This window comes from Mobula birostris, chromosome 30, assembly GCF_030028105.1.
Source record: "Mobula birostris isolate sMobBir1 chromosome 30, sMobBir1.hap1, whole genome shotgun sequence".
In the NCBI taxonomy this organism is placed as follows: domain Eukaryota; kingdom Metazoa; phylum Chordata; class Chondrichthyes; order Myliobatiformes; family Myliobatidae; genus Mobula; species Mobula birostris.
In genome coordinates, this window is record NC_092399.1 from 20529622 (window position 1) to 20554649 (window position 25028).

Genomic DNA, 25028 nt, shown 5'->3' on the forward strand with positions numbered 1-25028 from the left:
CAAATTCCACAAATTCACCACTCTGGCTAAAGCAATTTCTCCACATCTCTTTTAAATGGATGTTCCTCTATCCTAATGCTGTGCACTCTTGTCCTAGACTCCCACACCATGGGAAACATCCTTTCCACATCTCTGTCTAGGACTTTCAACATTCGAATGAGATCCCCCTCATCCTTCTAATTTCCAGCGAGTACAGATGCAGAGCTATCAGATGTTCCTCGTGTGATAACCCTTTCATTCACGGAATCATCCTTGTGAACCTCCTCTGAACCCTCTCCAATGCCAGCACATCCTTTCCTAGATGAAGAGCCCAAGACTGTTCACAATACTCAATGTGGGTGATGGTGGTCCTTAATGCTGGACGCCACCTTTTTGAGGCATCGCTCCTTGAAGGCGTCCTAGATATTACAAAGGTTAGTGCATATGATGGAGCTGACCAATTTAGCAACTCTCTGCAGCTAACTTCGATCCTGTGCAGTAGCCCGCCCCCCCCATCCACAGCAGAAGGTGATGCAGCCAGTTCAAGTGCCCTCCACCGTACATCTGGAGAAATTTGTGAGTGTTTTTGGTGACATACCAAATCTCCTCAAACTTCTAATGAAATCTTTCCAATCAGAATAATCTTGTATCTATCCAGACACAAGCTGCTCTCTTATGTTATCTTCACAAGTACCTTAAAATAATGCTAACCCAAAATTTTATCTTTGCATGTGGTTGCGATGAAGCATATGTATCGCATAGATAAAAATACAATTCAGTTTATCAACAGATTGCTTTTTCTCTACTTCCTGCGCTTTTAATCTAATGAAGATCATCAAGCTTATGATATGTATGGTATCCCCTGGTTTTGAAAATATTCCTCTTTCTCTAGCTTCTTTTACTCAAAGAATTTCAGTAGTTCAGGAAAACATACCCTTGAGTACATAAATGGTAACCTCCCAACATTAAGCTACTGGCAGAAATCAATACACTTTGCACTTCAGACACAATATAAAGATTGTCAGATCCTTTATAATAGAGCATATTTGATTGTTTTTACTTGCTTTTCCAGTGGAAAAGGCTCAATTAGATTAAAAAAAAACACTTGAAAAATTATTTCAGTACCAGCAATCAGTCCTCAGTAAACTGCATCTCTTCCTAATCCTGAAGCACCATGTAAAAAATAAAAGAGCTTCAAATATATTCACTTTTGCATCCACTTCTAACAAATGCTGCTTGAGCCAAAGTGAAAATTAATAAGCCTCAAGCAAGATGAAAAGATAAGAAATGTCCTGAAGAATAATGGATATGTGGAATAGATTTTCATCAAAAATAATGTCATGCAAATTACCTTCGTTACAAGGAGCTGCATAATGATACGAAAAGCATGACATTGACAGTTGCAAAGATTAAAATAGAGAAGAAAGATCAAATACACAGAACAACATTGTGGTTTTGCTGTTACTGAAACTATAGAATTATTATCTACGAAGCAATTGGCAGGTTTGAATTATGGAGTTTGAGGCATAAAAATGCAACCTGGAGTTTCATTGAACTATTTTTGCTGGGACTGACTGACAGGCATCAGGGAGAAATTCCTCAGAACTTTTCTCCACAGATTCAAAATTCCTTTTGGGGAGCATTATAGTTTGTAAAAAAAATAGTCCTGGTGAGATGAAAGGCTTTTCTTATTTTATGGAACTTGGGCGAGCAACACCATTTTTGACATTGTGCAGTACGTTGTGTAAGAACTGTCCAATATGTTTACATTTCAGTGCAGCATTTAAAAACGTTAATGGCTGTGACGGGAGCTAAGCAGCTTGACACCATTCTCAATTTGCTGATTACATTTGCTGGCAATGTTGCACTTGGGTTACTTTTACTTAGCACTGCAAAAACTGTTAAGCTTTCAAATAAAATTAATATGAATTTCTGTAGAGTATATTATTTGTCACTGCTAAGCACTTCCAGATGGATGGTGAATCACACCTTCCTTGGTGTTATCAGTGAAGCTTAAATCTTCCAAAACTAATCCCTCATTCCCATTGGACTAACTTCCCATGAGTATAATTTTGATACCAGCCATCCTCGTGTTCTTGTTAAAGTGAAATTGTCATTTGGAGCTAGTATGCACTGGGTCGCTGGCTAGCTTATGCTGCAAGTGCACGAGTGTCACATTGAAATAACTCAAGCCCAATTCACTTATAGAATAGCAGTAAGAAAGCATTTGATCTGCTGGACTCCAGGCTCAATTTAAATGAGAAATGAAAGCACCTTCCACAGGTCCAACGCTCTGCTTCCTACCCCTAACCCAATTAGCTTCAGCATTTTGCACTATTTGCAGTAACCAGCAAAAGCATTTCTTAACTTCTTGCAAAAAAATAAATCCATTAATAAAATCACTCAGAATCCAATCTATTACTTTGCATATTGTTTCTCTTTAGGAGCAACGCCTCAAAAAGGTGGCATCCATCATTAAGGACCCATATAACTTTGGCCATGCCTTGTTCTCATTGCTATCATCAGGAAGGAGGTAGAGGAACCTAAAGTACACACTCTGAGATTCACGAACAGCTTCTTCGCCTCTGCCATCCGATTTCTGAATGGACATTGAACCCATGAACACTACCTCACTGTTTTTTAAATTTTTTTTTGCATTACTTATCTAATTTAACTATTATTGTTGTATTGGGTGTATTTACGGTAGAGATAGATAGGTTCTTGATTAGCCGGAGTATCAAAGGGTGTGGGGAGAAAGTAGGGGAGTGAGGATGACCCAAAGAATTGGATCAGCCCATGATTGAATGGCAGAGCAGACTTGATGGGCCGAATGCCCTACTTTTGCTCCTATATCTTATGGTCTTATTTTATATATATATAGTAATTACCTTTTTTCTATTATTATGCATTGTATTGTACTGCTGACGCAAAGAAAACAAATTTCATGATATTAAGCAACACATATAAAAGTTGCTGGTGAATGCAGCAGGCCAGGCAGCATCTCTAGGAAGAGGTACAGTCGACGTTTCGGGCCGAGACCCTTCGTCAGGACCTCCACCATATTAAAACTGATTCTCATTCTGCATCTGCTTCTGATTGATCATCAGTGCCAAAAGAACATAGGACAAAATATCAGTTCCAATCCAGTTTAAGGATGGAAAACACATCAAATTTCGCTTTCACTGGAGATGACAGCTGTCTGCAAATTTAATTTATTTGAAATCTAAATCACAATGACTTGCGATAATGCATCATTTAAAAAAAATCTTTATTAACTATTTTCTTTTTAGCAGTAAGTATTAATGAATTTAAGGTAATGGGAGTTGAGGGAAGGCAGCTGCATTATTACAGAGCTGATTGTACAAACCTTAATAAGGAATCATTCATGTTGGAATAAATGGAGGAAGATTACCTCCCATAAGGAGAGAGATAGCTCTGACTATGGATTTAGGTTATGATGACATTATTTGGAAACATTATGACAATACCTAATTACTTTGTCCTAGCACTAGCTATCACACAAGTACATCTAAAACTTGAGAGAGAACAGAATAAATGTAGAGCACAGTAGTAACATGTGACTTAATCACTGAGGCTTCACTTGAAAGAATTCTCAAGGTACCACTTGACATAGTGTACAACATGACAAGATCATTTCTTTACACTGACAACTAAGAATAACTGAAGTACTTTATAATTTACATACAATTGATACAATTACACAGAATAACATAAACAATGTGAAGTACTTTTTACTCTTACAGTTGGATTTTAGATCAAGTGGCAGACAGATCTTGAAGGCACAAGTATAACTTTCACTCTTTTCCACACATGCTGCCTGGCCTGCTGAGTTCCTTCAGCATTTTGTGCATGTTGCTTGGATTTCCAGCGTCTGCAGATTTTCTCTTGTGATTACTATAACTTTCAGGTTGTATTTGTACAAAAAGTTGCTGACATAATACATATGTTTACTTAAGGGCTTACCATAACAGAGAGGCTGCTTTCCTGACCAGCTTCCATCAGGTCTGCATGTCCGATGCTCTGATCCTTCAGCAAGATAGAAACCAGACTGGCATGTGTATATTAAGGTGTATCCAAGAGAAGGCAAATCAATAGAACCCACATTCAGATGAGGAGGAGTCTCAGGCTGTCTGCAGTGATGTGCTTTAGAGAAAATTTGGATATTGTTATGATTCAGAAAAGATTAAAATAATCGCACTCGAGTCTTAAAATATATCTTTTGATCAACCATTTTAATCCGTTTTTATGAAGCAGAACAGGGAAGGCTCCATACAGATTACAATGAAAGGGCTTCATGAATACTGGATCAAATGCCTTACAGTTTATTTTCAGTGAACATTAATTGCAATTGGCATTTCTGGAAAGGCAGGAATTTAAGAAGATTGTTACATTTATTTGCCATTTGAAAAGAAATTTGGTTCCTCAATCATGTCCATTTGGTCTTATTCTGGTAGAGCACACTCAGACTCTGATTTGCCTGAAGATGACTTGTACCCACTTATGTTTCTGAGTTCGGGATATTTAAATAGTCTTACAGTCCCATCTCTGGATGATTCCAGTGAATAAGAACAGGATATGGTCACTACTCCATGTGCAAGAGCAAATCCTGAGGCCTTTTTACTTCTGTCTAAAAAAAATTACTTCAAAACCCTTCAGCTCTACAGATGTTGTTTGGTATGTGGAAAAACAATGCATCTTGTTCACAATTCCAAATTTTGCTGCCTGTTGCCTCCAAAATGAGTGTTGGGATGCTAGAGATTACTTTTCTTTACCCTTTATAAGGTGGGCACCTAGCATGCTGAGCAGGCTAAATAGGTCTTTAGATACCTTTAAGCAATACACAGAAAATGCTGCAGGAACTCAGCAGGTCAGGCGGCTGCTATGGAGGGAATTAAACAGTTAATGCTTTGGGTCAAGACTGAAGAAGACCTGATGAAGAATTCTAATGAAGTTCTAATGAAAAGTTCTGATGAATGGTCTGCATAAAATATGGACTATTTATTCCACTACATAGATGTGGTCTGACCCGCTAAGTTCCTCCAGCATTTTGTGTGTGTTGCTCAAGACTTTTACCATCTGCAGAACCTCTTAAGTTATTATACGCTTTTTGCATCATTTGGTCTTTTCTGAGTACAGCCTTTCTAGTACTCACTCCAGGGGCAAATGCTCTATATTCCCTCGTGTCTTTCTATGTAACCCAGGTTAATTAAACCCAAAATTGTAATGTTAGAAAGTTCTACCTGCGGAGGGATGAAAACGAGGTTTACTGATTTAAAAAAAAGAATTTGGAAAAAAAACTCTATCTGAGAGCGGGGCAGACTGGATACAGGACGGACAAGGAGAGAAACGCAGAGCAATTAGAAGCTGAAAACGTGAACCGTTAAGAGTGGAATTAGTAGTGAAATCTTTACCCTAGTAACTTAAAATTCTCAGGGTGAAACCCCTGGAGGAGAGACAATAGCGATTGAAGCTACAGCTATAACTAGCTATAAGGAGACAATATCTCGGCAGAGACAAGTATCCCAAATTCCTACCGTGTAGTCAGGAATTAGTTCTGCAAAATCATACCAATGGTTTTAGGCAAGTTTTGTACAAGTTTGTGAATCAACTTTCTGTGGATGATAAATTATTTACTGTAATTCCAACGAATCCAAGAACCAAGATGGCGAGCCTCCCAAGAGTCTAAGATCCAGCGCGGGAACAAAGTGTATAATGATGCAGATGATTTAATACGGTTGGATGTATGTTTATTTTCTTTCGAAGAAACTGAATTTGATTTTCTGTAAGAACTGATTATTTTTGTAAAGGCTTTGCTAAGTTACTAAATGAGATTTACTTTGTTTAAGAGTTGTGATGTTGGAGAATTGTCATGAAATGAGTTAAACTGTATTTATATAATTTTTGAATTTGAATTTATACTTGTAGGTATGCTGCCTGGAACTGAAACTGAAGTTAACTATAATACTTGAGAATAGGAATTATATATGGTTTTCTATCTAAGTAGAGATAAATAAAAAGGAAAGTTTAGTCTGTAAACTTTTAAATAGGGAATAACACTAGATCTAATTTGTTAGAGAAATTAGGAAAAACAGATGTTATTCTAATGATTATCACTGATTCTAATTAAAAAGGAATTTATTGAGGTTTGATAACTGAGATTTAGAACCTAAACAGAATGTTTGAATTTTGAATTGTTCTTGCTCATGTAAATATTTTGTACATATTGTTTCTTTTTCTTCTGAACAAAGCCTTATCCCCAGAAGTGTGTGGTTTCTATTCACTGCCTCCTTCTGATACCTGGATTCTTCTGATGGCCTAATAGCACCTAGTGTAATTAGATTTTTCTCAAATGAGTGTGACAGCTAGTCACACACGATAAGACTGGTGCTGCACAGGTGTTACATTTAAGTCCAGTATGCAGGCACTCTTGGACTATCCTCTCTGATATGCAATCTGCCGCTTATGTGTGAAGATTGCAGAGGCCTTTAGCTTTATTCCAAGTTGCTATGAAATTAAGAGTGCAACCAAGAATTTAAGCAGCAGCAGAAGAGAAAGACAGTGGTCAATGTGTATTTTTAACTACACAAGAAAGAGAAGAATAGTGTTCTGAACTACTGTTGTGTATGTTTAAGTTACTCTGTAATGGTCTTGACCATTGTATTTTATGATTTTGTCTCAGAAAAGACCAAATATTGCAATTTATTTCTAGGTTGGATATCAGAGGAATTGAAGAGGATTTTCTAGCCATTAGCTCCCAAATTCATTCTCCTCTTTTTTCTCAAGGAAGTGTTTTGTGGATTTGGGACCCGCTATTAAAAAAATATCATTGTAAGTACAAATTGAGTGCTGGTTAGCCACTTCATTGCACTGTCAATCACAATTTATGTAATTTTCCTGACATTTGAGTGCAAAATGATGGGATTATAATCGGGTGGATAGCATGTGTCCTACTTTTTCAGGTTAGGACATTGCTGGGTGACTTTTTATTCTGTCCTTGGATCCGAGAGGTATAATTATACTGGACCAACTAGCTTGTTGGAGCAGCTGGATCTGTTGTATAGGACTTCAGTAACAGAGTCACGATTCAGCAACTGTCATCTTCACATCCAGTACAATACGCCATCTCTTCTATAATATGGAGCAATTTGAATTGGATGGCTTCTGAGATGGTGGGAACCATAGAAGAAAACTGAGATATCTCATTCATTAAGCACTTCTGACTGAAGATGATCGAAAAAAAGTTCATCCTTGCAACAATACTTTCAGTTGTATCTCTGTTGTCCATGGTGAAGGTATTCTTGTAATGTCCAGGAATATTATATTTCGTAATTTTGATTCAGACTGTAATGGCTTCACAGAACAGACTCTGGAGTCATGTGTCAGTGTGTAATGGGGTCAGGTATGATGTCAAGGATGTCAAGGCATATGGTGTAATGGTCAGTAATCACACGTTGGTTTCAGGTCATAAGGTGTAATAGAGAGAACAAGTAAACTGAAAACAAGGCAGTTCATGGAGAACTGTTTCCCCTTTAGTAGCTCAACTTTCACTCACCATACACAACTGCCTGAGCACAATATGCCCCCTCCATGTCTTCCTCTGCACTGGGAGTTATTACATTAACAAAAGTCATGTACACTATTGGTAGCTTCAACTGCAAATAAAATCCTTCCTTAGAAACACAGCAGTAGCAAAGTGATTTACTTATTTAATTATTGATTTACGCATTCATAGGGAAAACATGCAAACTCCTTACAGGAGATGTATGATTGTCTTTCCAAAGATGAAATTGATTTCATAGGCTGAAAATGTAGTTTCAATCACAAAATAATGACACGGGCGGTATATACAGCCAATCTGTATTTCATTTTATGTTAATAAATAATTAACTTGCAAGCGTGCAGACACAGTAACAACAAATTCCACTGAGTTTTTAAGTGAAACCAAGACACAAAAATGGGACATACGAATGCATTCAGGCTGGGTACCGCTCCAGGTAAGATTGGCAAGGCAAGTGCGTGTACTTGATCCAAGGAGAAGATAGCCTTTCAGGCACTTGAAGCCCACCGTACTTCCAACCTGCCACAAAGTGAAAACAGTAATTTTAACATAGATATTTCAAACATAAACATTTCAAACCTCCACTAAATGTCAAAATAATACATTTGTTATTATGAGTGTACCTAGTGGACCCGTGTTACTATTAATCTCAAGGAGCTCCTTAGACGAGATTAAAAGTCATTAGGCATGATATTTTATTCCACTTGTCTTGGGACCAGAGAAGAAGATTTGTTTCAATGAGAGGTTTCTAAGGGGGTGCTTCCATTTTATCACAAAATAATGAATTGTTCAAGGAAATAATGCTAAAACCTCACTTGGAATTAATCTGGTTCTAAAGAGGATTTTCTCTGTTGAAGAGCATTCAGTGTTTTTTTTTTCTGTCACTGCTTAAATTTTATTTGGTATGAAATTAGTGCCAAGCTAATTCCCCACTAAAAATACATGCAATTCCCCACAATAAAGATCATCTGTGCCAAAAATATTCTACTCTGGTAACCCGTTAATGACAAAACCACAGTACCTTAAACGTTCTACCTCTGTGTAGATATGTAAAGTAACCATATAATTGAAGTTCCACACATGTCAAAATAATTCTCCTGGTTTTCATTTGAGATTGAGTGGTCCAAAACAAAATTCTTTTTTCAGTTAGTGATGCAATGGTTTGGGTTTTACTGGCTTTTCTGTGGCAATGCAAGAACTTATCATTTCTAGCATGTGTGGGACCTCAGCATGTGCATATTCAAGCACCAAATCTGAACCTCCTGGAATCTCTGGACGGGCATAAACTTGCTGTAATTCTGCAGTGATTAATCTGAAACATTTCCTCACAGATCCTGAACCAGCTTAAAACTGAGACAGGATCTGCAGGTTGATTCATCCAGATGGTGATTTTATGGCTGCAGGGAAGAAATGGAAGGATCAGATACATTATTCATACATTAATTAATCAAGTTTTAAACAGTAAATATATCTTTTAAAGTTTGAGATAATTTTTCATTGTTTTAAGTGTTATTGTTTTCTTTAAAATATGTGTCAGAGGCTTTCAGAAACACGTAAGAATTTGGACAGCTTTGGAAAATTTATAGGATGACTATGCAATTTTTCTTCTTGTCAGTGATTTCTTCAGCATTTTCATGGACAGGTCCTGCCCACAAAACCTGATTATATCAACTGAGGCCCTTACACAACTCAGGTCTTCACTGATGGAACTCAAGATATTTTTGACAGCAAGTTCATCCCCTATTAGGTCAGGCTCAATGAACTAGCAGTACACTTAGGTTTCAGCTGCTAAGCGTAGGCGGTAGGCTCTAAACAGAGAAGTGCCTCAAAGCAAAGCACACGCCCCCTTCTGTACAGGTCCCACCTTTCCTGCAAGAGAGCCCAAAGATCCAAAAATCTTATGCCTTTCCTCCAATACCAACTCATTAGCCATGTATTAAACTGTATAAACTTCCTAGTTTTAGTTTCAGTCATGATGAAATGGGCCAAATGGCTTAATTCTCCTTCTATATCCTATGGCCTTATGGCCGAACTGAATGAATGAAATTTCAGAAGACAAGGACATGACCACAGAATGATGCCTCCTATTGTTCAGAGAAGGGGTCAGGGAATGAACTTCAACCTGGACCGTGGGAACACAGTTTGTCAGAAGATCTAAGAGTGCAGTTACCAGTGGCAAATCTACGTAAAAGGTTCAGCTGAATATGCAATGGACCGCCCTGTTGATACAGCACTGAGGGTGGTTAATGGATTTCCTTCAGCCACACAGCGACAAAGCTGAGGTGATAACTTTGGGGGAATATTGGAATGATAGATTTTAGATCCATGATGAAACTAAAGAAGCCCTTGCTCTTTTCCTAGGAGCAAAGAGACCAAGATCATGACTAGTTTGGATAGGCGGGAATAGAAGGAACTTCTTCTAACTGGGGATTGAACATACTTAGCAAAGTTAACTATTTGGCCAAACAACATTGTAAGTAATGTATAAAATTCAGTATCTATGGGAATTATGGAAACAGAATCATCTGGAGGTTTCAAAAGAGAATTATTCTGCATACCTAAATGGGAGTTATTTCTGGGGAAAGAGTGCAGGAATGAACTTAACAGAAACACTCTATTTAAATCAGCATGGACTTTTTGGGCCAGCATTAGACCATAAGACATAGGAGATACTCGGTCCATTGAGTCTGCTCCACCATTCCATCATGGCTGATTTATTATCCCCCTCAACCCCTTTCTTCTATTTTCTCTGCATAACCTTTGACACCCTGACTAATCAAGAACCTATCAGCCTCTGCTTTTGATATGCCCAATGACTTGGCCTCCACAATTGTCTGTCGCAATGAATTCCATAGATACATCACCCTCTGGCTAAAGAAATACCTCCTCATCTCTGTTTTTAAAGGGATGGCCTTGTAGTCTGCCCTTTGTCTTTGACTCCCCCCACTTGAGAAAACATCCTCTCCTCGTCTACTCGATCTAGTCTTTTCAATTTTTAATGGTTTCAATGAGATTTCCCCCCCCCCACTATTCTTATAATCTTCAGTGAGTACAGGCTCAGAACCATCAAACGCTCTTCACACATTAACCCTTTCATTCCCAGGATCATTCTTGTGACCCCCTTCTGGATCCTCTCCAACACCCTTTCTCAGATAAGGGACCCAAAACTGGACATAATATTCCAAGTGCAGTCTGACCAATGCCTTAAAAAGCCACTTTTGTTACACAACAATTCTGTGATTCCATGAAGGGTGAAGGGGAAGAGAGAAATCTGAGCTCTACCCTGGATTTGTTTGCATTGATATTTACGTAGATAGTAGCACTAGGGAGTTTGAAAGATTATCAACAAAGGATTCAAAATAAGTATTTCTGGAGGCATATGAAAGCGATGGATTGAGAATATACAAAGGAAAAGAAATGTGGGACTGATTGGAAGTACTTAGCGATAACAACAATTTATGAATAAAATTGAGAGGACAGGGGAAGCTAAAATACAAGTTAAGATCATAAATATGAAAAGAACAGTGTAAAAGATTGAGTGATGGGGAAGTAGCTTTTGGTAAGGAATATTATAAGATGTTTCAGGTAGGTACAACTGTGGTTTGGGTCAAAGATAGACAAGTGTCACTGCATGTAAAGCTGCAGTCTCACATCTCCGGCAATGCATGGTTAATCCCAAGCTCCAGTCATTTCTGTATCGAGCTTGCATGTTCTCCCCCTGACCACATACATTTCCCCAGGTGCTCGAGTTTCCTCCCACATCCGAATACCTTGCTGATAGGTTAACTAGTTACATAAATTCTCTGTAATACAGGTGGGTGGAATCTAGTGGGAAATGTAGGCCACATGAGAGAGAATAAACTGCAGGGAAATTAATAGGGAACAGAGGCTGATGAGAACACCCTGAGAAAAAGCAGACACTCAACGGACTAAACTGTTTTCAACTCTATCTTAAAAGAAATGAGGATATAACAAAGTGACAGAGAGAATATGGCATCAAACTCTGTTGCTGCATTATCGAGAATGTATTACAAAGATCTGGTAAAACTTAGAAGAGTGGGGTTCTTACATCTGTAAGAATCTGCATCAGATCAATCATCTCACTGGGGTCTTCTAAACCTTATCTGCCAAGGAAATAATGATGCATATTTATCATTTGGAAGCAAAAAAATATATAATGACCACCTGCCCAGAGGTTTTCTGTCATCAGGCATCTGAACCAAGCCAGAAATATGACTTTGCATTAGTGTTACAGATGCAAGACCGTTTGCCATTTGATGTATTCATATTATGACAGACAGTTCCAATTATTCCAAAGGGAAGCTCATTCACTTATGCTACGTGGAAGAAATGGAGAAGAAGCATGGGAGGGATGATGAATATGCAAAGGCTAGCAAAAAATATAATCACCAAAGAATGAAAAGATGCAGCAATGTCACATAAGGTCAGGAGCATAACTCAGAAAGGATGAAATGAAAAACAGCATATTGGACAATAATGTCACACTGTAGGTGGGAACGGGTTCTTCTGCCAGCATGTCCATGCTAACTATCCACATCAATCCCAATTACAGGTACTTAGTCCATAACATTTTATATCTTGGCAATTCAAGTGCTCATTTAGATAGTTCTTATATGTTGTTCCACCAACCCCTCAGGGCTACAACCACATTCTAGTATTCTGCCTTATAACCACCTCTTTCCCTAACTTTATGTCTTCTAATCGTTTCTGTCTTTCTACTCTATTTATTGATGACCTTGGTACATCAGTTAGGTCCACCGTCAGCCACTTCTGCTCCAAGACCATGAGACCATATGAAACGGAAGCCCTTCAGCCCATTGAGTATGCTCCTCCATTCCATCATGGCTGATTTATTATCCCTCCCAGCCTCATTCTCCTGTCTTCCCCCAATAACCTTTGACACCCTGATTAATTAAGAACCTATCAACCTCTGTTTTAAATATACTCAATGACTCGGCCTCCATAGCCACCTGTGGCAAATAATTCCACAGATTCATCATCCACTGGCTGAAGAAATTCCTCCTCATCTTTGTTCTAAAGGGTTGTTCTACTCTGAAGCTGTGTCCTCCGATCCTACGCTCCACCACTATAGGAATCATCCTTGCCATGTCTACTCCATCTAGATATTTCAATATTCAATAAGTTTCAATGAGATATCCACCTCATTCTTCTAAATTCCAGAGAGTAGAGCCATGATGTAAAGCTTCTCATATATTAACCCTTTCATTTCTGCAATCGTACCCATGAACTTGCTCTGGACCCCCTTCAATGCTGCTAATCTTGCTTAGATAAGGGGTCCAAAACTGATCACAAGGAAAACAAACCCCGTCTTCTCCTCATAAGTGAAACTTATCCCAAGCAACATCCCAGTGAATTTCCAGTCCAAACATGTTCTTCTTATGGTTCACTGATAAGAACCGCTCCAGATGTGACAAAGGGTATGTATCAGAATAGCCAAAACGTATCTGACATTTTCCCCACGGATACACATTCTGAATAAAAAAAAAAGATTCCTTGAACTTTATGCTCTAGTGTTATTGGCCCTTTGAGGTGGATGCATTTGATTTATGAAGAATATACCACTCTCTAAGCACAGGTACATATTAAGTTAAACGTTACATTATAAATTTGATGCAGCCTTTTAGCTTAACAAAATTTTGCTTAACAGAGTATTTTCTAGAAGTATTTCTTTCATAAATCAAGGAATGACAGTGTGTTCTCTATGGTCTGGTTCTACTGGCATTCTCATTCTGATGCCTGGAAAAATAATGCATGTTCTGAGAGCTTGACACTGTCAAGAAGACAAAGAAGTGCTGGCAGATTCCATAATGCTGTTTGAATGCCAAGTAAACCCATATGCTCCATTCATATCGCCTGGGAATGGAAATCCCGTGTCTTTAACTATTTTGACCTATTAATTGACTCATATCATACACCAACATGAACACTCTCAAGTAGCCTTGGAAATGATACAGCAGAGCCTTCATTTGTACTAAAGCAGCTGAAAGGATTTCAACTGATGCACACACACTGCAAAGGTTAAAACATGTGTCCCACAGCCATCTTCTTAATGATAATCAGAGATGGGTAATTCACATCAGAGCTACAATAAGAAAGCTGGAAATCCTCAGCAAGTGAGGCAGCATGAAGCTGATGCCAGGGTACAAGAAATGGATGCATTAATAAATATCACCTGTCCCAAAAATTCTCTACTTCTCGTCACCGACTATTGGCAATCCCACGGTATCTCAGATGACAATTCCACACTGCATGAAGCTGTTTTGACTTTTGAGCATTTCTAGCAGTTTCTGTTTGTATTTCAGATTTCCAGAATCTACAGTTTTATTTTGACTTGCGTGGGCAAGTAATCACAAGCGTGCGAATGACATCTATATCCCAGGAAAGATCCATTTGAAAAAAAAAATGTCACTTGGTGATATCCAATGATAGAATGACAGCTGCAAATCCCTGGAATTTAGGTCCATGATTCAAAGACAAAACTAATCGAAAGCTTCAGCTGGGAAGTACCACACATAAAGGTTGCTGGTGAACGCAGCAGGCCAGGCAGCATCTCGAGGAAGAGGTGCAGTCAATGTTTCAGGCCCTGACGAAGGGTCTCGGCCTGAAACGTTGACTGCACCTCTTCCTAGAGATGCTGCCTGGCCTGCTGCGTTCACCAGCAACTTTTATGTGTGTTACTTGAATTTCCAGCATCTGCAGAATTCCTGTTGTTAGCTGTGAAGTACACTCCTTTGTTAAATACCACAAGTTATTTAATATACTAAAGGTACTATATCAATATGAGATACTGCCAATTAATCTTGCTAGTGAATTCAGGTAAGTTTGGTGAATCCACTGCTGCCCAACATTGGAGAATAGGCTTCCTGAGATTGGCCTGTGGACCTGGAATCTCATTAACTTCAATAAAGATTTTACAGATGTGAGGAAGAAAGGTAAGATAACCTATTTTTTTCTTTTTCTGCAGTAAAGTTTATAATTAATCCTTTTAATTATAAACAGAAGCCTGAAGATACGCACTCAGTGATTCAGGAACACCTTCTTCCCCTCTGCCGTCCAATTTCTCAATGAACACTGAACCCATAAACACTACCCCACTACTTTTTGTTTTTTGAACTACTTATTTAATTTAATTTGAATATAGTTACTGTAATACAGTTTTTAAAAATATTTATCATGTATTGCATCGTACTGTTGCTGCAAAATTAACAAATTTCACGACATATGCCAGTGATATTAAACCTGATTGATTCTGTTAAATGTTTTCAGGTGATTTTTAAACATAGTTTTTAAACATTGTTCATTTCTGGTGCAAGCATTTTTGAATACCTCTGAATGAAAAACTTCTAGGAGATTTTCAAAATCTTTAAAGTTTAAAGAAGTAGTAAATCAGGGGCATGGATCTGCTGTTGGTCAGGGTTTCTTCAGCAATATTTTGGGCAGAGCTTAGTCTGGTCCTGTTATGATGCACAAAACCCTGTCTCCATGCACATCTTCACCAACTGATTCATAATCTTCTCGGTAAGCAAGCATAAGCTTTAGGATCTGAGCCAATCTGGTAACTGCTGGCCAGCAGAAAATCAGGGCAATGACTGCCGGTGGTGGGTCCCACTCCTCAATATTGAGGCCAGTTGCTTTCCTTTTAACCATTAAACAAAGAAGCTGATGCCTCTTCTTCATTAAGCTGAGATGTTGAAAATTTACAGCCTTTTCTGATCCTTCGATGAACCTCCCAATATATTACAGGAGAGAACTGTGGGCTTATGTGGCCACTGTACTCTTGTTGACTATTTCATGAAGGGTCATGCATAGGAGATATTGTTGGTGTAATGATATCAATGTAGTAGGTAACTCACCTGGTAACCTTGGGAATTGTTCTGTATTCCAAAAAAGGGCACGCCTGGATCAACACAAGTGGTGTGTGTTGAATCTGAAGAAAAATAAATGTAATGGTAATACTGCACTGAACTTTAGTGCAACACATTAGTAAATTAAGCACATAAGAGGTCAAGCACAGCACAGCAAATTATCCCCATGTCTGGTAAATTAAAATATTGATGGACATACTGGTTTTGCGACTATAAAGCTGAGGGCTACTGTGGATGTTGTGGCCTAAAATTGATTCAGGGCATTTCTGTGCCAACATCTTCAACTACTGCACAGAGTCTTGTCATTTTCAGAAGTTTTCTGATGACTCTGCCATAGTTGGATGCATCAGCAGGGGAGATGAGACTGAGTACAGGGCTACGGTAGGAAACTTTGTCACATGGTGTGAGCAGAATCATCTGCAGCTTAAGGTGAAAAAGACTAAGGAGCTGGTGGTAGACCTGAGGAGAGCTAAGGTACTGGTGACCCCTGTTTTCATCCAGGGGATCAGTGTGGACATGGAGGAGGATTACAATACCTGAGGATATGAATTGACAATAAACTGGACTGGTCAAAGAACACTGAGGATGTCTACAAGAAGGGTCAGAGCTGTCTCTATTTCCTGAGGAGACTGAGGTCCTTTAACATCTGCCGGACGACGCTGAGGATGTTCTACGAGTCTGTGGTGGCCAGTACTATCATGTTTGCTGTTGTGTGCTGGGGCAGCAGGCTGAGGGTAGCAGACACCAACAGAATCAACAAACTCATTCGTAAGCCAGTGATGTTGTGGGGACGGAACTGGACTCTCTGGTGGTGGTGTCTGAAAAGAGGATGCTGTCCAAGTTGCATGCCATCTTGGACAATGTCTCCCATCCACTACATAATGTACTGGTTGGGCACAGGAGTACATTCAGCCAAAGACTCATTCCACCGAGATGCAACACAGAGCATCATAGGAAGTCATTCCTGCCTGTGGCCATCAAACTTTACAACTCCTCGCTTGGAGGGTCAGACACCCTGAGCCATTACTATTTAACTATTTATGGTACAAGTGTAACGAAAACCAATTTCCCCCAGGATCAATAAAGTATGACTATGACTATGACTATGACATACTGGCTCACTGAAAACTGGTCTTTGGCATAATTCCTCAGAGGAAAGCACCCAATGAAGGCAAAGAACCTCTCTGTTGAGAAGGAAGGGCATTTCAAGGATCAGATGAGGAATTGGTCATTCTAGTGAATCACTAATGGCTATGGAAGTTGGACGTAGGAAAACATAAAGTAAATCATAATATTGGAGATTGGTGGCAGCCGCATGGCTGATTGACAGTGGAAATAATTGAGACATGCTTTCAATACACTGTCTTGAGCAAAAGAGTTGAAGGGATTTATAGGTGAGAAGGGAAAGAAAGTTTGCAGATTTATTTAACATCTCTTTTTGCCGGTATCACAATTTTAATGCTCTTGATCCTCCAGGTGAATCTGACACGAAATGGTATTTTTGCAAGGAAACATTACCTATACATGTTGGCTGGGTTCCACTCCACATGCCGTCAGACTGGCAAAATCTTCGTGATGAACCCACTAATACCAGTGGTGGATTACAGATGAAGAAGACAGCAGATTTATATGTAAATCCTTGTTCTTCTCGCCTTCCTTGAGCTGGGGTTCCTGGATCGCCACAGAACACAGCTAGAACAGCAGAGCATTGGATGAGACACAGACGTTAATGCACAGAAAAAGAAAACTAGAACTTACTTGTTCAATTTGTAGACTGTACATCAGGCCACTATTTGTTCTTAGTTGGGCTTGTAAAGATCAGTCTAAAGTATTAATTTACTGGGGGTTGTTCAGGATCAATAAAGGTTTTGTGCAAGCCAGTGAAATGAGATGCACACATTGCACTTCAGATAAGGAACTTCCACCAATGCACAGAACTGCCGTTTACGCTAATCCCATTGTAAGGATTTGTCAAACATATCCTTCCCAGTATTCTATTTTTGGCGCCTTAGGCAGTGTAGTGATTGTGTTGCATCAAGTATGAAACATTTAACAACAGACATTCAATTCATTTTAGCTTAACCTCTAAAATGTGTTATATGTGATATTGATCCACGGACAATATTTGTTCTTGGACACCATTTTTTATTCTAGTTTTGCGACAGAACATTGACAGGAAGTGTTGAGTGTTGACGGACAGAACATGCCAGAAGGAAGGATTTACAAAGTAAGGTAACAGTTGACTGTGTCAACTCCCTTTACTTCAACAGTCTGAGGCACCCACCTACTTCAAGCAAGCTTCGATTTTACCAGTGCCTAATAAGAATGTGGCAAGCTTCCTCAAGGACTATCATCTAGTAGCATTTACATCCACTGTGATAAAGCACTTTGAGAGGCTGGTGATGAAACAGACCAACTCCTGCTTGATGAGCAACTTTGACCTGCTCTAATTTGCCTACCATCTCAACAGGTTTGCCTTAACCCTGCCTTGTGCAATGGATCCTGGACTTCCTGTTAGATGGCCAGCAGGTGGTAAGAGTGGACTCCCTCACCTCCACCCCTCTGACTGTGTACTGAGGGGGATTAGTACTAAGTTCCCTCCTTTACTCCCTGTATACTCAAGACTGTGTTGCCACCCATAGCTCTAATCTGCTAATTAAATTTGCCAACAACACTCATTAATTGGCCTAATCTCAAACAATAACGAGGTGGCCTACAGGGAAGAAGTTATCTCTCTGACACAGTAGCGTCAAGGAAACAACCTCTCCCTCAATGTTGCAAAAACAAAGGAGCTGGTTTTGGATTACAGGAGGAATGGAGATGGGCTAACCCCTATTGACATTAATGGATCTGGGGTTGAGAAGGTAAACAGCATTAGGTTCCTTGGGATCCACATCACCGAGGACCTCACGTGGTCTATACACACCAGCTGTGTGGTGAAAAAAGCACAACAGTGCGTCTTTCACCTGAGACAGTTGAGGAAGTTTGGTATGGGCCCCCAGATCCTAAGAACTTTCTACAGGGGTACAATTGAGAGCATCCTGACTGGTGCATCACTGCCTGGTATGGGAACTGTATTGCAGGATTCTGCAGAGAGTGGTGCGGATAACCCATCGCATCTGTAATTGTGAACTTCCCATGATTCAGGACATTTACAAAGACAGGTGTGAAAAAAGGACCTGAAGGATCCTTGGGGACCCGAGTCACCCCAACCACAATCTATTCCATCGGCTACCATCTGAGAAAGAGTACTGCAGCATAATAGCCAGGATCAAGAGGCTCCGGGACAGTTTCTTCCACCAGGCCATCAGACTGATTAGCCTATGCTCACTTGAGTGTATTTCTATGTTACATTGACTGTTCTATTTATTATAAATTATTATAAATAACTATGATTGCACATTGCACATTTAGACTGAGATATAATGTAAAGATTTTTACTCCTCATGTATGTGAAGGATGTAAGAAATAAAGTCAATTCAATTCAAAGGTTAACAGCAGATGCTTTTTCATTGGCTCCTCACTGTACCCTGGCATGTCTGGACAGTGATGGTGCATGCAACAGGATGCTCTTCATTGACATAGCTTTGGCTTGGCATTCAATACTATCATCGCCTCAAAGCTACAAACTGTAATTAATAAACTCCCAGCACAAGGCCACAATACCTCCTTGTGCAACAGTTCTCCGATTTCCTCACTTTCAGACCTCAGTCATTTCGGACTGGGAACAACATATCCTCCACAATCGCCATCAGTGCAGGTGAACCGCAAGGCTGTGTGTTTAGCCCCCTGCTCTGCTCACTTTATACTTAAGATTGTGAGGCTAAGCACAGTTGCAATGCCACACTTAAGTTTGCTGATGGCTCCATTGTTGTTGGCCAAATCACAGGTGATGTTAAATCAGCATATTGGAGAGACACTGAAAATCTGGCTGCGCAACAATAACCTCTCACTCAATGTCAGCAAGACAAAGGAACTGAGTATTGACTACAGGAGGAGGAAACCAGAGGTCCAAAACCCAGTCCTCTTTGGGGAATCAGAGCTCGAGAGGGTCAACAACTTTAAAATCTTTGGTGTTATCATTTCACAGGATTTGCCCTGGGACCAGTATGTAAATGCAATTACAAAGACAGCACCATACAGATAGCATAGTAGCACCTCCACTTTCTTAGAAGTTTGCAAGGATTTGACATGTCGTTTAAAACACTGATAAACTTGTACCAAAGTGTGGTGTCGAGTATATTGACTAGTTGCATCACGGCCTGCTATGGATACACCAATGCCCTTGAATGAAAAGCCTACAAAAAGTACTGAGCGTAGTCCAGTTCATTGTGGGTAAAGCCCTCCCCACCAGTGAGCACATCTGCAGCGAGTGCTGTTGCAAGGAAAGCAGCATCCATCATTAATGACCCCATGTTATTTTCTAGCTGCTGCCATCAGGAAGGAGGTACAGGAGTCTCAAGTCCCAAACAGTTATTACCCCTCAACCAGCAGGCTTTTGACTAAATGGGATAACTTCACTCAACTTCACTCACCCCAACAATGATCTGTTCCCACAACCTATGGACTCACTTTCAAGGACTCATCTCATATTCTTGAGATTTAGTGCTTAATTACTACTATTATAGTTGTTATTTCTTTTCTCTTTGTATTTACTGTGGATGCCCACAAGAGAATTAATCTGTGGGTTGTATATGGTGCCATATATGTAAGACCATAAGATATTATAGGAGAATTAGTCATTGAGTCTGATCAGCTATTTTACCTCTCAGCCACAATCTCCAGTCTACCCCACTGTTCCCTTAATACCATGACCAATCAAGAATCTATCAACCTCTGACTCAAATATATATACTGTAAAGACGGCCTTCACAGATGCCTGTGGCAATGAATTTTGCATATTCTCCACTCTCTGGCTAAAGAAATTCCTCCTCATCTCCATTTTAAAAGGGCGCCCCTCTATTCTGAAGCTGTGTCCACTGGTTTTAGACTCTCCCACTATAGGAAACACCCTCTCCACATCCACTGAATCATGGCCTTTCATTATTTGATAGGTTTCAATTAGGTCACTCCTCATTCTTCTGAATTACAGTGAAAACAGGCCCAAAGCCATCACGCAGTCTTCATATGACAAGCTGTTTAATCATGGAATAATTTTCGTGAACCTCCTTTGAACCCTCTCCAGTTAAATCACATCCTTTCTAAGATGAGGGACCCATCACTACTCACAGTACTCCAAGTGATGCTTCAGCAGTGCTTTTTAAAGTCTCAATATTAGATCTTCGCTTTTGTACTCTAGCCCTTTTGAAATGAATGCTAACATCGCATTTGTTTTCCTCACCACAGATTTAACCTGCAAATTGACCTTTAGGGAATCCTGTGCAAGGACTCCCAAATGCCTTTGCACCTCAGAGTTTAGTATTTTCTGTCCATTTAGAAAATAGTCAACCTTTGCATTTCTTCTACCAAAGTGCATGACCATACACTTCTCGACACTATTCCATCTGCCATTTCTTTGCCCATTCTCCTAATCTGTCTAAGTCCTTCTGTGGTCTCCGTACTTCCTCAAAACTACCTGCATCTCCACCTATCTTCGTATCATCTGCCAATTTGCAGCAAAGCCGTCGATGCATCATCTAAATCATTGGCATATAATGTAAAAAGAATTAGTCCCAACACAGACTCCTGTGGAGCACCACTAGTCACCGGCAGCCAACAAGAAAAGGCCCCCTTTATTCTTACTCTTTTGTCTCCTACCAAGCAGCCACTGCTTCATCTGTGCTAGACTCTTTCCTGTAATACCATGGGCTTGTAGCTTGTTAAGCAGCCTCATGTGGCACCTTGTCAAAAAGCTTTTGAAAATCCAAGTACACAACATCAACCAAATCTTCTTTGTCTACCCTGCTTGCTGTTCCTTCAAAGTATTCCAACAGATTTGTTAGGTAAGATTTTCCCTTGAGGAAACTATACGGACTACGACCTATTTTATCATGTGCCTCCAAGTACGCTGAAACCACACCCTTAACAATCGACTCTAACATCTTTCCAACCACTGAGGTCAGACTAACCGGCCTATAATTTCCTTTCTTCTGACTTCTCCCTTATTGGAGAGTGGAGTGGTATTTGCAAATTTCCAGTCTTCTGGAACCATTCCAGAATCTAGTGATTCTTGAATGATCATTACTAATGCCTCCACAAACTCTTAAGCCACCTCATTCAGAATGCTGGGGTGTATACCATCTGTGCCAGGTGACTTATTTATCTTCTGACCTTTCAGTTTCCTAAGAACCTTCTCCCTAGTAATGGTAACTTTGCACACTTTATGACCACTGACACCTGGAACTTCCATCATTCTGCTTCTACAGTGAAGAATGATGCAAAATACTTATTCAGTTCATCTGCCATTTCCTAAGCCACACTAAATACTTGCATACTCTAAATGAATGGCCGCTCCACTTGAACTTGAATTATTCTTATTGGCCTTTTCTAACGAATCCCTTTTGCTGATTGGTCACTCCTCAAATCAGAAAAAAAGAGCTGCAAAACTCTTGCTTTTGAAACCTCAATTGCTGTTGTGATTAAAAAGCAGCACTTTTCACGCACCCTTGGTGTGGATTGTCCAACTCAGTACTTTGATAATAAATCTATTTTGAGCACGTGGCCAAGTGGTTAAGGCATTGGACTAGCTACCTGAAGGTCGTGAGTTCGAGCCCCAGCCGAGGGAACGTGTTGTGTCCTTGAGCAAGGCACTTAATCACACATTGTTCTGCAACGACACTGCACTGGTGCCAAGCTGTATGGGTCCTAATGCCCTTCCCTTGGACAACATTGGTGTTGTGGAGAGGGGAGACTTGCAGCATGGGCAACTGCTGGTCTTCCAAACAACCTTGCCTAGGCCTGTGCCCTGGAGAGTGAAGACTTTCCAGGCACAGATCTATGGTCTCACAAGACTAACGGATGTCTTTATTTATTATTTGAACTTTTCAACTCATGCTTGAAGTAACTGCGCTGATATTTAGAAGTTCAGTAACTGCCCGTACCTCCAAGAGTGAATAATGGAACAGACTGAGATATAATCATCCCCCCAACAAAAAAACCTTCTATCAGAGCCGCCGTTGTGTCTTAAATAAAGTTTTTGTTTTACCTATGTCATTATTGTTGCTCTGGATTCTGAGTGAAATTGCTGATATTAATTCACATGCATGCTTGATAGGTGCTGTCTGACTTGCTGAATGTTTCCAGCACGTTTTTCTTTCAGACTTTAATCATCTACAGTCTTATGACTATTTTATTCTGTTCTAATTGTGTTCTTACTTGTAAAAGTAATTATTACATTTAATTTATACTTTTCTTGTGAATGATGCAAAGAAGATTTGAGAGAAGTTTGGACAGGTACATGGATAGTAGAGGTGTCGGGGTCTGTGGTCCCGGAGCAGGTCGATGGGAGTAGGCAGTTTAAGTGGCTCGGCATAGACTAAAGGGGCAAATGGCCTGTTTCTATGATGTACTTTTCTATGACTCTAAGATACTATGTGCTGGTGATGCTGTTATATGCTTCTGATTGTAGCACTGCACAATGTACTTATGCATATCACAGTAAACTTGACTTTGACTCTGACTTTGTTTTGTATGTTGCTTTTCAGATTATGGTTTTGTCATTCCTCAATGAGACCCATGTTACATCTTTGTTATTTGCTGATCCCTTACTCTCAGAAATCGCTTATATTATGCTATTCTTCATAAGTGAGGTTTAGGTCCTTGGTTTGAAAATGTTCACTGCAAATCTTTCTGACAGTGAACCCAGGTTAATAACAAGAAAGCTTCTGTAATTGTCTTTGGCTTTAAGTCCTATCGTGCATATTCCTGCAGTTTTTCTTATTTTATGGGAATCCCCCTACAGCAAATAAGTTTTAATAGAGTAAATTGTATTGAATATTCGTCAGCTGGTATAATGATAATATTGTGGAGAGATTTTTACTCTAGACCATAAACACGAGAAGTTCTGCAGATGCTGGAAATCCAAAATAGTATACACAAAATGCTGGAGGAACTCAACAGGTCAGGCAGCATCTATGGAAATGAATAAAGAGTCGACACTTCGGGCCAAGATCCTTCTTCTGCACTTTACTATAGATGCTGTCCAAATAATTTTAGGTAAGTAAATGATGAATACAATATTTATACCATAGAGAGATCTGTTGATAAATTTGAGCAGTTATTCTTTTCACTCATATCTTGAAACTATGGGAACTAACTAGATAGGGCATCTTTAGAACTTTCAAATCTGTTCCTGACAACAGTTTCATCAGTTTAAGTACCCTTAACCATATTTCATGGATGCTGTAAGGTTCAAATAAAGCCAGTTCAATTCAAAATTTGAAGAAATGAGAAAGGATCTAGAAAGCGTGGATTGGGACAGGTTGTTCTCTGGCATGGATGTGATCGGTAGGTGGGAAGCCTTCAACGGGGAAATTTTGAGAGTGCAGAATTTGTATGTTCCTGTCAGGATTAAAGGCAAGGTGAATAAGAATAAGGAACCTTGGTTCTCAAGGGATATTGCAACTCTGATAAAGAAGAAGAGGCAGTTGTATGACGTGTATAGGAAGCAAGGAGTAAATAAGGTGCTTGAAGAGTATAAGAAGTGCAAGAAAATACTTAAGAAAGAAATCAGGAGGGCTAAAAGAAGACATGAGGTTGCCTTGGCAGTCAAAGTGAAGGATAATCCAAAGAGCCTTTATAGGTATATTAAGAGCAAAAGGATTGTAAGGGATAAAATTGGTCCTCTTGAAGATCAGAGTGGTCGGCTATGTGTGGAACCAAAGGAAATGGGGGAGATCTTAAATAGGTTTTTTGCGTCTGTGTTTACCAAGGAAACTGGCATGAAGTCTATGGAATTAAGGGAAACAAGTAGTGAGATCATGGAAACTGTACAGATCAAAAAGGAGGAGGTCCTTGCTGTCTTGAGGAAAATTAAAGTGGATAAATCCCCGGGACCTGACAGGGTGTTCCCTCGGACCTTGAAGGAGACTAGTGTTGTAATTGCAGGGGCCGTGGCTGAAATATTTAAAGTGTCGTTGTCTACAGGTGAGGTGCCGGAGGATTGGAGAGTGGCTCATGTTGTTCCGTTGTTTAAAAAAGGATCGAAAAGTAATCCGAGAAATTATAGGCCAGTAAGTTTAACAGCGGTAGTAGGTAAGTTATTGGAGGGAGTACTAAGAGACAGAATCTACAAGCATTTGGATAGACTGGGACTTATTAGGGAGAGTCAACATTGCTTTGTGCGTGGTAGGTCATGTTTGACCAATCTATTGAGTTTTTCGAGGAGGTTACCAGGAAAGTGGATGAAGGGAAGGCAGTGGATATTGTCTACATGGACTTCAGTAAGGCCTTTGACAAGGTCCCGCATGGGAGGTTAGTTAGGAAAATTCAGTCGCTAGGTATACATGGAGAGGTGGTAAATTGGATTAGACATTGGCTCGATGGAAGAAGCCAGAGAGTGGTGGTAGAGAATTGCTTCTCTGAGTGGAGGCCTGTGACTAGTGGTGTGCCACGGGGATCAGTGC

At 39.8% G+C, this 25028-nt stretch overlaps 1 protein-coding gene across 1 annotated transcript in view; it reads right to left on the reverse strand.

The window, feature by feature from the left end:
* csmd2 (CUB and Sushi multiple domains 2) overlaps nucleotides 1-25028 on the reverse strand; it is a 689393-nt gene that overhangs the window by 27348 nt on the left and 637017 nt on the right. Inside the window, exons 56-59 of the mRNA XM_072247323.1 lie at nucleotides 16984-17157; nucleotides 15454-15527; nucleotides 7966-8077; nucleotides 3964-4143 (exon numbers count right to left, since the gene is read on the reverse strand). Of these exons, the coding sequence (XP_072103424.1) occupies nucleotides 3964-4143; nucleotides 7966-8077; nucleotides 15454-15527; nucleotides 16984-17157 (540 nt within the window). The remainder of the gene's footprint in view (nucleotides 1-3963; nucleotides 4144-7965; nucleotides 8078-15453; nucleotides 15528-16983; nucleotides 17158-25028) is intronic.